Raw genomic sequence first — 14,241 nt, 5'->3', positions numbered from 1 at the left:
ACAATAAGCAAACATTTAAAAAAATTTTAATAAATAATAAAACCATCAAATATCTGGGAATAAATCTAATAAAATGTAAGACCTCTCTAAAAAAAAATCCTAAAATGTTTTTATTAGATTTTAAGTAACACCTAAAAAAAACAGAACATGCCCATGTTGGAAGACTGTTTTATATAGATGTCAATTATCATTTTAATGCCAAACCAATCAAAAGCCCAACATTTTTGTTGTTGCTTTTCCTTGTAGAACTGAACGAGTGGATTCTAAGATTCATGTGCACAAGCAGAGGTCGAGAAGAGCCAGGCATTTATTGAAGGAAAAGACATTCTTGAGGGCTGGTTCTGACTCTCTAGTGATCAGGATAATCCCTGTGGTTCTGGGACCCTTCCATGTGAAAATAAAATCAAATCTTACCTCATGCCATACCCACCAAATGTGATAGGCAAAACAATATGGTTTTTTAAATACCGGTAGGGCCCTAAAGTAGAGGAAAGATAAAAACTTCTTAAAAAGGAAAAAGACAAAAATTAAACTACCTTAAAATTATGAACTTCTTTTCTTAAAAGTCCTCCATTAAGGGAATAAAGTAGCAAGATATGGAATGAAAGAAGGTATCAGCACATCTATCTCACAGGGCTTCTATCCATAATACACAAAGAACTCCTCAGGTCGGTAAGAAAAAGACGGACAATGTTACAAAAACTGGGCAAGAGGCTTCACAAAAAGAAAACCCCACAGATGGCCAATAAACATATTACAAAGTGCCTAATCTCATTACCACACCAAGCCACCACTACAGTCACCAGAATGGCTAATGTTAGAAAGACACACAGCCAAGCCGTAGAGAGGATAATGGGAACTACTCTGGCCAGTTGTAGAGACTGTAAATGAACCACCTGTTTTGCACAATCCCCTCCAGCTGATATGCTCATCTCTCCGGCCCAGAAATTCCACTCCTGGGAATATATCCAAGGAAATGTGTGACACGTACCCTGAGGGATCTGAATGAGGACGTTTACAGTGGCTTTATTCGCCAACAGCCAAAAACAGAGAACGAGCCAAATGTCCATCAACAGAGCAGATACACTGGTGCACCTATTCCGTGCACTGCTATGAGGCAATTCAGTTATGGAAACGCATGCAGTAACATGAGTGAATCTTACAAATGGTATAAAGGGTTTTTCTTTTTCTTTTTTTTTTTTTTTCAACATTTTTTTTTATTTATTTTTGGGACAGAGAGAGACAGAGCATGAACGGGGGAAGGGCAGAGAGAGAGGGAGACACAGAATCGGAAACAGGCTCCAGGCTCCGAGCCATCGGCCCAGAGCCTGACGCGGGGCTCGAACTCACGGACCGCGAGATCGTGACCTGGCTGAAGCCGGACGCTTAACGGACTGCGCCACCCAGGCGCAAGGGTTTTTCAAAAAAGATGGGACTCCATATATAAGGTTCAAAAGTGAAACAAACTAAACTAGAGGGGTATCAGTCAATATAATAGTTAATTCTGAGGAGAAGAGAAAGAGGCATAACTGACAGGACACCAACAGGGATTCTGCTTGGTTGCCAGTGTTCGACATCCAGACCTAACTGGCAATCCCACGAGTTTGCTTTGTGATAAATCATTAGACTCTATGTTTTTTCTCTGTACTTTTCTGTGTGTGCTATATTTCACAATACAAATGGTTGAGAATAAAATCTTATAAAATTAAAAAATAAAATTCTAGGGGTGCCTGGGTGGCTCAGTCAGTTAATATCTGACTCTTGATTTTGGCTCAGTCACGATCTCACGGTTCATTGAGTTTAAGCCCTGCATTGGGCTCTGTGCTGACAGTCCAGAGCCTGCTTCAGATTCTCAGATTCTCAGATTCTCTCTCTCTCGCTCTCTCTCTCTCTCCCTTTCTCTGCCCCTCCCCCACTTGTGCTCACTCATTTGCTCTCTCTCTCTCTCAAAATAAATAAACTTTAAAAATAAAATTCTCAATACTGGTAACATATAGTGTTGGGGGGGGGGGCATGGAGGAAAAGGGCCCTCGATTGTTGCAGGGAAGAACATAAACTGGCAAAATCTTTTTGGCAAGACAATATTGACAGATCTATCAAAAATCAGTCTAGCAGTTTTACTCCCAATAATCTGTCTTACAGTTTGTCAAAAGCAGGAATGTCAACATTATTTTTAACAGTAACAAATTAAAACCAAGTAAATGACAATAATTTGGCCATACTAAAGCAACTGATACTTTCAGGGGATATGGAGGACTTCCAAGGGCCCTCTTACAAAACAACTAAGTCCTTGTTAACATACCTGTCAGTGCACTGCTGGGCTTGCAGAAGGTAAGGGAAATCCCTGCTCAATCCCCTCTTCTCACCACTCATCCCCAGAAGAGCCCAAAACTACAGTTTTGAGCAAGGAGCAAATAGGAAGGCTGAGCCACCCTGGAGGCAGATGTCAATGGAAGCAGTGTTTCTAGGAATAAGCTGCAGAGTACAGGGTCCAAACTGAGATTTCTCAAGCCAAGAATCTGTATCTTCTCTGAAGGAAAGCACTCTCTGTTTAGGTCCAGGATTCCCACAGATTAAGATCAAACACACGAACCCCCAATCATGGACCATTAAAAACCCAAGCAGACAACAAAGCATGGATGAAGCAGCCAAAATAACAGAATTTTTACCTCTAAGGTTTTATTATGTATCTGATATCACATACAGAATAACAGCTATTCATAAACCGCTTGAAGAACTAAAAGATGGGGACTTAAAAATGGACAAGCAATAAGGAACTACCAAAATTACCAAGCAGATGTATAAATGGACCAAACAGAACTTTAAGAAATTAAAAATATAACTATTGAAACAGAAAACTCATAGAATAAACTAGCATATTAGACACAGGTGAAGAAAGAATCCATTGAATGGGAAGGCAAAACTGAAGAAATACCTAGAATGGAGTACAGAGACAGATGAAAAATAGGAAAGCAGTTATGACATGTGGAAGATACAAAATGAGGTTTCACCTGTCTCTAAATAGAGTCCCAGAAAAAGAGAATAGGATAATGGAGAACAGAAAATATGTGACAAGAAAATGGCTGTGAATTTTCTAGAATAGAAGATATAAATCCACAAATAGAAGCACAACATACATAGATAAAGATAGATAAATACACACAAAGAACTCCACACCTAATCACAATGCACTAAAATATCAAGTAATGAGAAAGACGGGCTCTTTTTTTTTTTTTAATATATGAAATTTATTGTCAAATTGGAGAGTGTGATGCTAAGTGAAATAAGCCATACAGAGAAAGACAGATACCATATGTTTTCACTCTTATGCAGATCCTGAGAAACTTAACAGAAACCCATGGAGGAGGGGAAGGGGGAAAAAAAAGAGAGAGAGAGAAAGACAAGCTCTTAAAAGCAGGCAAAGAAGAAAACTCCCCTCCTGAAAAAAAGGCAGACTGACAGAAGACCTCTCAGCAGCCATATACACAGATGATGTTACACAGAATGGTTTAATGCCAAGAGAAAAAGTCAGCCCTTTCTTCATGCTTAGAAAAAGTTACCCTTCGATACTGTGGAGAAATATAAACATATCCCAACAAAGAGGATGCAGAAGTTTCCAAAAGACTTTTACTATTTATTTATTTTGGGAGAGAGTGAACAGGGGAGGCACAAAGAGAGGAGAATCTCAAGCAGGCTCTGTGCTATCACTGATGTAATTTCTAAAGGGTTTACTTGAGTGGAACCTGGGTGGTGGATGTCTGACCCTTGATTTCAACTCAGGTCATCATCTCACAGTTCACGGGATTGAGCCCCATGTCAGGCTAGGAGCTGACAGCATGGAGCCTGCTTGGGACGCTCTACCCCTCCCCCCCTCTCTCAAAATAAATACACTACAAAAATATTAATAATAAAATAAAGGGTTTACTTGAAGAAAAAAACTATAAGCAATTGTAGGCCAATAACAACTTTCATGAAATGGACACACTCCTAAAAAGCCACAAACTCAAAACTGACTCAAAGAAACAGTATCATCAGTCCTACAAAAAAGACTGAACTGGGCATCAAAACACTAACTACAAAGAAAAGTTCAGGCCCAGGTGGCTTCAAGTATTCAAGTATTTGAATATATCAAATACTTAAAGAATACTTAACATCAATCCTTCTCAAACCCCTCCAAAAAGTAAGAAGCTGGAATTCTTCCCAACTGACTTGACAAGACCAGTATTACCTGATAACCAAAACCAAAACAGGCATCATAAGAAATGCAAATTGCAGACCAGTATCTCTTATAAATGTGGATACTATTATCCTCAACAATATAATAGCAAATTGAATCTAGGAACATATACGAACGATCATATGCCATGACCTCGTGTGATTTATCCCAGGAATGTGAGGTTGGTTTTAACATCCAAAAACAAATTAATGTAATATGCCTTATCTACAGATTTTTTTTAAAAAAGAAAGAAAAAGAAAAACAATGATAATCTCAATTGCTACAGAAAAGATCTTTGATAACTCCAACATCCTTTCTTGACAAAAACACTCAACAAATTAGGAAAAGAAGGGACGTTCTTCAACCTGATAAAGGATTATCTATGAAAAGCCCACAGCTAACATGTACATAATGATGAAAGACTGAATGCTATCCCAACAAAACCAGGAACAAATCAGGATGTCTCTTCTTGCAACATCTGTTTCACATTGTACTAAAAATTCTAGCTAGGGCAGCTATGCAAGGAAAAGACATAAAAGGCATCCAAATCGGAAAGGCGCCTGGGTGGCTCAGTCATTAAGCATGTGACTTCCGCTCAGGTCGTGATCTCCCCCCATTCGTGAGTTCAAGCCCCATGTCAGGCTCTGTGCTGAGCGCTGGGAGCCTGGAACCTGCTTCAGATTCTGTGTCTCCCTCTCTCTCTCTGACCCTCCCCCATTCATTTTCTCTCTCTCTCTCTCTCTCTCCTTCCTTCCCTCGCTCTCTCTCTCTCTCAAAAATAAACATTAAAAAAATTTTTTTAAGTTAAGTGGGAATGTCAAATGGAACAGCCACTCTAGAAAACAGTCTGGCAGATCCCAACAGAATTAAACGTATGTTATCATTTGACCCACCAATTCCACTCCTATGTGTATAGCTGAGAAAAATAAAAACATGTCCGCACAACAATTTGTATACAAAACATTTATAGCAGCATTATTCGTAATAGCCAAAAAGTGGAAACAACTCAATGTCCACCAGTAATAAATGCATAAACTGGAACGTGCCCGTAGAATGGAGTACTTTTCAGCTATAAAAGGCAGACAGTATTGATGGATGCTACAATGCAGATGAACCTGGGAAACATGCCAAGTGAAGGAACCCAGTCATAATGGACCAAGGATTGAAGGACTCCGTGTATACGCAGTGACTGCACTAGGCACATCCGCAGAGACAGAAAGTCTTGGTGGGTGCCTAGAGCTGGGGGGGGGGGGGGGGGGGGGGAGGGGCGGGGCGGTGGAGAAGATTTCTTTCCGAGGTGATGAAAATGTTCTAAAATTGACTGGGGATAGGTCCACATGTAGTGGAAACCACGGAGTTACTTTAAACAGGTAAGTTGTATGACATGTAAGTTATATCTCAGTAAACCCATTATCAAAAAAAAAAGGTAACAAAGGAAAGTTCTAAGTAAGATGTTAGAACGATGGGGTAAACAGTACTGTAAACTGCGACTTTAGAAAAGAACAAGAACCCCAGACAAGCAGCTGCCTGAAAGGTGGGAGTGAGAAGTGGAGTGGACCCAGTTCCTCGTGTTCTGAGTGTGTGTGGTGGGGCAGGGTGGGTGGGTGAAGTCACTAACATTAGACCGGACAAGTAACCACTTCAAGGATAGGAACAGAATGTGCAACTTCCAAACCAATGGAATGAAAAACGGAACATAAAAACTGACATGCAAAGTAAACAGAGGTCAGCGAGCCACGGGCCAGACCCAGCTCACCACCTGTTTTGTACATGAGGTTTGACTGGAACACAGCGGCGCTGGTTTGGGCTGATCTATGGCTACCTCTGAACTACATGGCACGTTGAGCACGTGTAAGAGGCCAGAGGCTCTGAGCCGTCTCAAGCATCTGTCCGGCTCTTTCCACAAGCGTGCTGACCCTCCTGTGGAATTCTACACGATACACCAAGGGTCTCTTCGGGCTACAGTTTCCGGACCCTCAAAATAAAGGGAATAGTCCCTCAGCTCATCAGAGGTCGGAGGCTCAGTGAGTTCTTGAAGGAATTTCGTCTGTAGCATCAGAATGACCTCCACGTGCTCCACCACTTGCCTCCACGGCCAGCCCTCTTCAGGTTCGCACCGTTCGCACCTACCAGAACCTAACTCCCTGAAACAAAAGCAGGCAGACCCTTACATCCCAACAAAGAGACCTCAAGCGACGGTCTGCTAAATGCGTGCTGGCAACCGATGCACGTAACGTGGGCAGTCTCCCAAACTGAGAGACAGAAGGGCAGGAACACGGTCACAATTACACAGTCTACTCACTGCTTGAATCTTTTTCATTAGATTGTTCTGGAGGTAATTCTAGCTTGACGTGCTGGTGTAAGAAATAACACAGAGACCTGAGCACCTTTCACCGAGCCTCCCTCAATGATGACATCTCGCAAACCTCACACAGGATGGCATCCAGCAAAGACAGGGACACTGGTACACTCTGCAGTTTCATGCCAGTGTGCGCGCGTGTAGTGTGGCCACGTGTTCACCCACCACCACGGTAAGATACATGGCAGACCCGTCACAAGGATGCCTTGAGTTGACCTTTATAGCCACACCCACCTTCCTTCCACCTCCCCAAACCACGGCCACCACTCATCTTTGTCATTCCAAGAATGTCAGGGAGGGGCGTCTGGCTGGCTCGGTCGGTAGAGCCCACAACTCTTGATCTCAGGGTTGTGAGTTCAAGTCCCATGTTGAACATAGCGATTACTTGAAAATAAAACCTCTAAAAAAGAATGTCATAGAAACAATCCTAGTGTGTAACCTTCTGGGACCAGTTCCGTCACCCCGCATGGCACCCTGGTGATGTGGCCAGGTCACTGGTTGCTTAGCACTGCCAGCGTGTCACCTGCCGTAGGTCACCTGCTGGTGGACCCCTGGGTTGGGTCCAGTGCTCAGGGCCTGTGAGAAGAAGCATTCCCTTCTCTGTGACACATGCCCCGGAGAGAGAGGCCAGGTGGCAGGGTTCATGCAGGTTTAGTTTGTGAGAAGCTTTCATGTTTCCCCACACGGTTTCCTACCCACCCCTGGCACGGTCAAGTGACCGGTTTCTCCGCGGCAACGCCCTGCACCAGCCCGGGGTGGCACTGGTTTCAGCCATTCTGGCAGTGGAGTAATGACTGCCTGGGTCTCTCACCACAAAATTATGGTTACACACACATGTTTACATATTTATCTGGTAACAACTCTGAAAAATATAGAAACGTACAAAAAAGAAGTCTTTCATACAGCTTCTTTGGAGAGAGAAGCAATGCGCCCCCAAGTTGCAGACAACATAGGGCAGACTGTCGCTTTATTCTGGTGCAGAGGCTCCAGATTTGGCTGTCTCCCCACCCCGAGCACTGCTCTGCCCCGAGCACCTCCGAGAACTCCCCACCATGGCCCTGCACTCGGGAGGGGCCGCCTCCGTCGTCTTCCTCGACACCATGAGCGCTGCAGGAGAGGGGCAGCCAGAGCCGCGTGGGGCCCCACGCAGGTGAGCCAAGGCTCCCGGGCAGCTGCCCGCGTGTACCTGGAGGGGGTCATCTGCTCTACACCTCCCTCGTGTCCCTCACTCGCAACCAGCCGCAGTAGCGTTTAGCAAAACCCGTGACAGCACAGTGAGGCCTACGGGTCCCTCTCAGAATAACATCTTTAAATGCAGAAAATAAACAGCAGGATGACTCTATCAAATGCCAGAATACTGTTTAAAACAACGTACGACATAGTCCTGCGCCACAAAAGCTCAGGTACCGCAAGGTATCTACGGCAACTGTCATGTGAAACAAGAAGGTCTGGTTTCTCTCAGTGGCAAAGTCGGGGGTCCTGATGACCCGACAGTGGTTGTTGCCACATTCATAATGGAGGAAATGCAGCATTTCAGTCAGAGGGCACTGAAAGTAAAGACGCTTTCTCCTATGCAGGTTCACTGAGCCTCAAAGTCCCTCGGGCAGGACCAGGCCTCCTCCTGGGGACGTCCTCCCAGGCTGCCCTTGGCCCGAGTTCTGGGGAGGGATGCCACCCACACACGGCCACGGGGCTGGGGCTGGGTGGCCTGGAGCCAACAGGAAGAAGGGAAATCCTCCCTGAAAGCTGAGGTATCACCTTCCCCAGGCCGCCTGGGGGAAACTCGGCCCCCTTTTTTTTTAATCCCAGTTTTTCTGCTTTAACCGCCAGGGACAGGTCATGGAAAACCACATGTCTTAGGAAAGCCCCAAGCTAGTATGAAGAACCTAAGGAGCACACAGCGTTTCCAGAAGGGTCCGCCCACCTTCGTCAGTGCAAAGGCCACTGTCCCGTCGTCCTCGGTGGAAAGATCAAGCAACTTCTGGTAAAACGCTTCGTCATAAGGCCCATCTATTTGCAATGTTTTTCTGAAGGAGAAAGCGCAAAAAACAGGATGGCAAAGCTGCCTGGAAACGGTTTCTGAAACTGCTAACGATCTAACAATCACACATCTGCCTTTAAAGAACACCTAGAAGACCCACCTCTTCCTGACACTAAACATCATTCTGAAGCATTAGTTTTAAACAGAACGTGCAAGACCAGAACCAGGAAGCCCAGGCTGTGTCCTGCTGTGACAAATGGCATCCAGTCAGAGACGCTAGTGAGGGGTGGCGGCTGGGGAGACAGGGGGTCCAGATCCGGGAATACCGCAGCCCAGCCACAAGCCTGTGGCACCAACCCGGGAGACCCCCCTGGAGGGAGGGCGGCCAGGTGGCAGGAGCGGCCCGGGCGGCAGTGGAGCAGCACTGCCCCCTGCAGGCTCCGCCGACTCAGGACAGGACTGCCAGCCAGCCCTGCTCCTGCCACAGGAACCGAACCCCAGGCTGGGCGGGCAGTCCTCCCATTAGGATGACCCCCTTCCCCAAGCCCCGTCTTCCCCTCAGGAAAGCCCGGGGCCCACTCGGCCGAGGCAGCACAGGGGTGCCGAGGGCCTGGGCCTCACCTCTCCTCAGGAAACTCCTCCAGGTACCGCTCAACCCGCCGGTACAGAGGGTAGAGGCCTTCGATGTCCAGCAGGTCCAACATCTGCACCTGGAGGGTTTTGTACAGAAGACAGCCCTTCGGTAACCCCGAGCACTCCGGGGCGCTTTTTCCTACCAAGAACATCGGGGAAAACAAGAGGTTTACCGTCAAGGATGGAACACAGCCTGGGGACAGGCCACACACCCTGCCTCACAGAACGGCTGGGGCACGGGGCCGGGCACCACAGACCAGCAGGGGCCCCATGTCTCCTGCTTCTCCCTGTCCAGGGCCTCCAAGTCCACACCCCAGCCCAGGTCTCAGTGCAGAGACGGCCCTCAAGCTAGATGAGCCAAGCACAAAATTTAAAGTGACCACACCGTCATCACATCTGCACAACCGTGTCTGCGGGGCCCCGAACCACAACCCAGGCTGATGGGCCGGTGGCCACACAGGATGGCGGTCAAAGCTGCCACTGATACCCGCAGCAGGGAGCGGTCATCGTGGTCAGTGTGGACGCGAGGTCCATCCCACAAGCGAGCGTTCTTGGGTCCCTGCCGTGCAGCAGGTGCCATGAGGCCTGGGAAGTCGGGGTCCCAGCCCATCTCTCAGCCTTCTAAGGAGCAGCCGTGTCCCAGGAACAAACACCAGGATGGGTCTGAGTCCTTGCAGGAGGAGCTGCAGCCGTGTGCAGTACTGACACCCTGACCTCCCGGCTCCTGGCTGTGGCTCTCCCATACGCCGCAGGCCTGACGTATGGAGCCCACCAGCAGGCGGCAAAGGGACAAACGAGGATCCCATGAACATTCACAGCAAAAGCCCAAACCACCCACGGGGCGGCCTCAAAGCTGGGACACCCACTGAGTCACAGTTGGGCCCCCCGCCCCACCCGCAAGGGCCTTGAGCTGTGGGACCCTGACCCTCTGAGCCCCAGTTCTCCACCAGCCACAGAAAACCTACCCTTCCAGGGTGGCAACCACGAGACGGGAGACTGTAGGTAAGCCCTTGACAAACCAGAGGACGCACAGACACAGGGGGCGATGTTTTCAGGGAAAACCCTACAGCCCAAACGTGTACCGCAACTTAAAAACCCAGATAAAAGATGAGACGACGGGGAGGTCTCCCCACGGGGGCTGGGGGACTTTGGGGGGCCCCGACGGGGCCCAGGCTGCTCCCACAAGTGCTCCGTGAGGCCAGGCAGGACCCTGGCAGGATGCACCACACGCTCTGCCCGCCCCTACACCCAGCGTGGCCTACCTTGGTGGCGCAGGCTCCTGCCGAAAGGGCTGGCTTCACAGACACGAGGGCCCTGCGGGCCTGGCCCCAGCCTCAGGGCGCCAGCCCGGCCCTTTTCAGAGTCGCTCAGCAGCACCCGTGTGATAACACGCACCAGCTCCCGGATCACGGCACCCGTGCAGTGGGGCCCGCCAGCCAGGCCATTGGACGGGAAGAAGAACGGCTTCAGGTGGTGTGCAAGCTCACTCCAGTCGGCCACGGGGCTGCGGGCATCTTTGCAGCCATAAATCAGCTCACCATTCTTTAGGCGGAGAGAGAGACAGGACGGTGTCAACTCCAGAGGCTGGGGCGAAATACCTCTGTCCCTGCCCACTGAGCAGGTAAAGGGACTTGACCTCCTACCTGTCTCTGTCTGGGTTTCCCAGACCCACCTTCACACACCATGTCACTGACCAAGAGTCAAACCCCATTAGAACATGAAAAAGAAAACATTCTCAAAAAGTGAGGACCGGCCTGGCCTGAGACACAAAGCCTCAGGAGAACGAGCACTACACGGGGCCTCAGGCAACCTCAGCCCTAGGCCCAAACTCCCAAAGACCCCAGCCTGTCGCTCGAGAAGCCACGTGATGCCCATGCTACTGGGGGACACACAGACTTCTCAGCCAGTGTGGATGTCAGTCCTGTCCTCTGCAGGGCAGGTGAGGCTGCCAGTGTCATTAGTGTGGAGAGTTTCATCTTCAAGGCCATCCAGCCTTTTAAAACCAAGTCTAGCAAAGAATCCCCCATGGCACCACACTCCCAGGGCTGTGAGCAGGGATGCCCAGCAGGCTGACCCTGTGACCCGTGAGCCACAGCTAACCCAGGGGAGTGACCGACTCCTTGCCCCTGGTTCCCACACAGGAGAGACGGGGCGGTCAGCAGCCTCCACACGGTCCCCAGTGGCCCCTTGATACACCCTGCAGCCCTCTCCCCACTGTAAAGGCGAAGTAGCCGCACATCCCCTACAAGACTAAGGTGTGAAAGACGCTGTGGCTTCCCTCCCATGCCTCCCCTCAAACCACACAGCCACGCTGAGCAGCCCCTCGTGCCCCGCAGCCAGAAACCAAGGTGCCATCCTAGAAGCACAGTCTTGGGCCCTGGCCAAGCCATCAGAGGACACAGCCTCCAGAGGGCCGAGCCATCAGAGGGGACACAGCCCCCAGAAGGCCGAGATATCGAAGGGCCAAGCCATCAGACGGGACACAGCCCCCAGAGGGCCGAGCCAGAGCCAGCTGTGCTGCTCGATTCCAGGCCCCAGAAACCATGAGAGACGGTATGTGACTGTTACGCAGTGGAGAATACAAAGCAGGGTAGTCACAGCTCTGTCCTCAGGTGGCAGAGGAGAATCAATTCAGCCCAGGAGGTGTGGGCAGGGCATTCCTCCCTCATCAAGCTCGGGGGTTCAGTGGCGCACAGTGCCTCCACTGGGTGCCCTGTCACACATTCAAGCTCAGAGGTATGGACATCTGAGAAAGAGGCACACAGCTGAGGCCCCTGCTGGCCATGGGGCCAGGGGAACCCTCATGAGACAACTGACCCTGGACATGGGCCCTGCTGCAGGAAGAAGGCAGAGGGTACGCAGGAGTCCCTGGGGGGAGTGGAGCACAATGAAGTGCTAAGCAAAACCAGGCCCTGGGGACTGCAGCCAAGAGGTGGGCCCAGGGCTCAGCCCACAGTCTAGGACAAGAGCCACCTCAGCCCCCGCAGAGCTGCCCTTCTCCAGGCCTGTGAGCAGCTGAGTGACTGCTGGACAGTGGGAAGCCTCTTCTCCCCAGTGTCTAAAATCTATACAAGTACAGCCACTCAAGGACATCATGTGACCTTCCCTGGAGCGCCGCTGCCCTGGGCTCCACGACAAAGCTGCATGTCCCCCACGTCTCACAAGCGTCCAGTGTGGGGGTGGATACAGCCACAGCTGTGGAGTTGGGCCAACGGGGAGGCGGCTCCCCCAGCAGGCAATGGGGCACACCTGAACTTGAGAACCAAAGCCTGACTCACAAGCAGCGATGGCACTTGCAGTGATGGGCTTCACTGCTCCTGGTATTATCTTAAAAAGCCATTCTGGGGGCACCTCGGGGGCTCAGTTGGTTCAGCATCCAACTCTTGGTTTTAGCTCGAGTCATGACCTCCTGGTTCGTGGGATCAAGCCCCACATCGGGCTCTGTGCTGACAGCCTGGAGCCTGCTTGGGATTCTGTCTCTGTCTCTCTCTATCCATCCCCTGCTTGTGCTCTTTGTCTCAAAACAAGTAAGTAAACGTTTAAAAAAAAAAAAAAAAAAAGCCATTCTGTGTCCCTTCTCTTAATCTCACTCTTTTGGAACTATTATCGCAACCTCTGTGTTGTTTCCACTCTGATTTTAGCAAAAGCAAGCCCTCCAGGCCCCGCCCCACAGCAGGGGCCAAGCCACTCCCCTCGCTGCGGGCCCAGCAGGCAAGCACAGTCAGAAAAGGGTCCACCGGGAAAAATACTAGCCTCACTGAAGGTTCCAGATTGTTCCAAATCAATCCGCAGATGAAGGAGAATTTATCTTTAGGCTTTAAATATGAAATTCCTTCAGTCTTTGTAAGAATTAAAAATAAGAACTGAGGAGGAGTTAAGATGGCAGAGGAGAAGTAGGGGGACCCTGGGCTTTCCTCGTCCCTCAAACACAACCATATTGAGGCCAGGTCACTTGGAAAACCCAGGAAAATCCATCTGCAGAATGGCAGAATGATCCCCACAGTTGGAGGAGACAGCTTAGCAGGTGTGAGGTGCGGGGACAGTCCCCTTCCTAGAGTCCTTTTGGAACAGGGTATATTGCCTCCCTAAGGGCAAAAGACCCTGCAGGCACCGGCCAAAGACCTTTTACCAGCAGGAGACAGAGGCACACCCAGAGGCAATGTGAGCCTTGATGCTTTTGCAGTGCTACACCACAAATTCAGCACGTTGTGCAGGCGTGGGTCTTTCTTCGGGGACAAAGGGCTTCAGACACAACACACAGAGGCTCTACTCTGGAGGAGGGGCGAGGATCCACGTGGTGCCAAGTCCTCTAACATTTCGGGCTTTGAATCCCCGAAGCACACCAAAGAAGAAACACGGGAGAGCTGTGGCGCACAGTGAGCTGACTGCCTTCGCTACTCTGTGACGGCTGCCTGAACAGTGGGGAGTACGAGAATCCGTCTGGGGATGAGAGATTGGGATGGTGCCACTTTCCCTTCAACAACACGGCAGGACTTCAGAGAGCCACGGAGAGGCCCCCATGGAGGTGGGACCTGCTCACACCAGACACGGTCCCCTGTCCCCGTCAACTGCTTATCTACTGGGGCAAGACTCTGAGCCAGCACAGTGGGCCTCTCCTCCAGATCAGCACAGCCAGCCCCCTGATGCACCAAGTGTACTGAAAATCGAGTGCTTTAAAATGACACCTGCAGGGGCGCCTGGGTGGCTCAGTCGGTTAAGCGTCCGACTTGGGCTCAGGTCATGATCTCACAGTTTGTGAGTTTGAGCCCCGCGTCGGGCTCTGTGCTGACAGCTTAGAGCCTGGAGCCTGCTTCAAATTCTGTGTCTCCCTCTTTCTCTGCCCCTCCCCCGTTCATGCTCTCTCTCTCTCCTTCAAAAATAAATAAAAACATTAAAAAAATTTTTTTTTAATTTAAATGATACCTGCAGTTTTTGTTTTTTGTTTTTCCTATTGGAATCAGCCTCATAGTTTCTGGGGTTTGTTTTTGTTTTTTTTATCATTTCCTTCTATTTATTTTGTGGATCAGTCTTTTTAATTCTTTTTCTTTCTTT

At 49.5% G+C, this 14,241-nt stretch overlaps 1 protein-coding gene across 3 annotated transcripts in view; it reads right to left on the bottom strand.

Annotated features, from left to right (window-relative positions):
- LOC131492219 (inositol-pentakisphosphate 2-kinase) overlaps positions 1-14,241 on the bottom strand; it is a 129,664-nt gene that overhangs the window by 8,533 nt on the left and 106,890 nt on the right. For 2 of the 3 annotated variants that reach the window (XM_058695962.1, XM_058695968.1), the window contains 3 exons: positions 10,452-10,731; positions 9,178-9,328; positions 8,500-8,602 (listed from right to left, as the gene is read on the bottom strand). In XM_058695962.1, coding sequence (XP_058551945.1) covers positions 8,500-8,602; positions 9,178-9,328; positions 10,452-10,731 — 534 coding nt within the window. Of the gene's footprint in view, positions 1-8,499; positions 8,603-9,177; positions 9,329-10,451; positions 10,732-14,241 lie in introns of those variants that run through there. The other variant, XM_058695963.1, reaches the window with a different exon arrangement.

The sequence above is a fragment of the Neofelis nebulosa genome, chromosome 12 (assembly GCF_028018385.1).
Source record: "Neofelis nebulosa isolate mNeoNeb1 chromosome 12, mNeoNeb1.pri, whole genome shotgun sequence".
Taxonomy (NCBI): Eukaryota; Metazoa; Chordata; class Mammalia; order Carnivora; family Felidae; genus Neofelis; species Neofelis nebulosa.
Note: the sequence above shows the minus strand (reverse complement) of the source record. Positions and strands in the feature narration are given on the sequence as shown.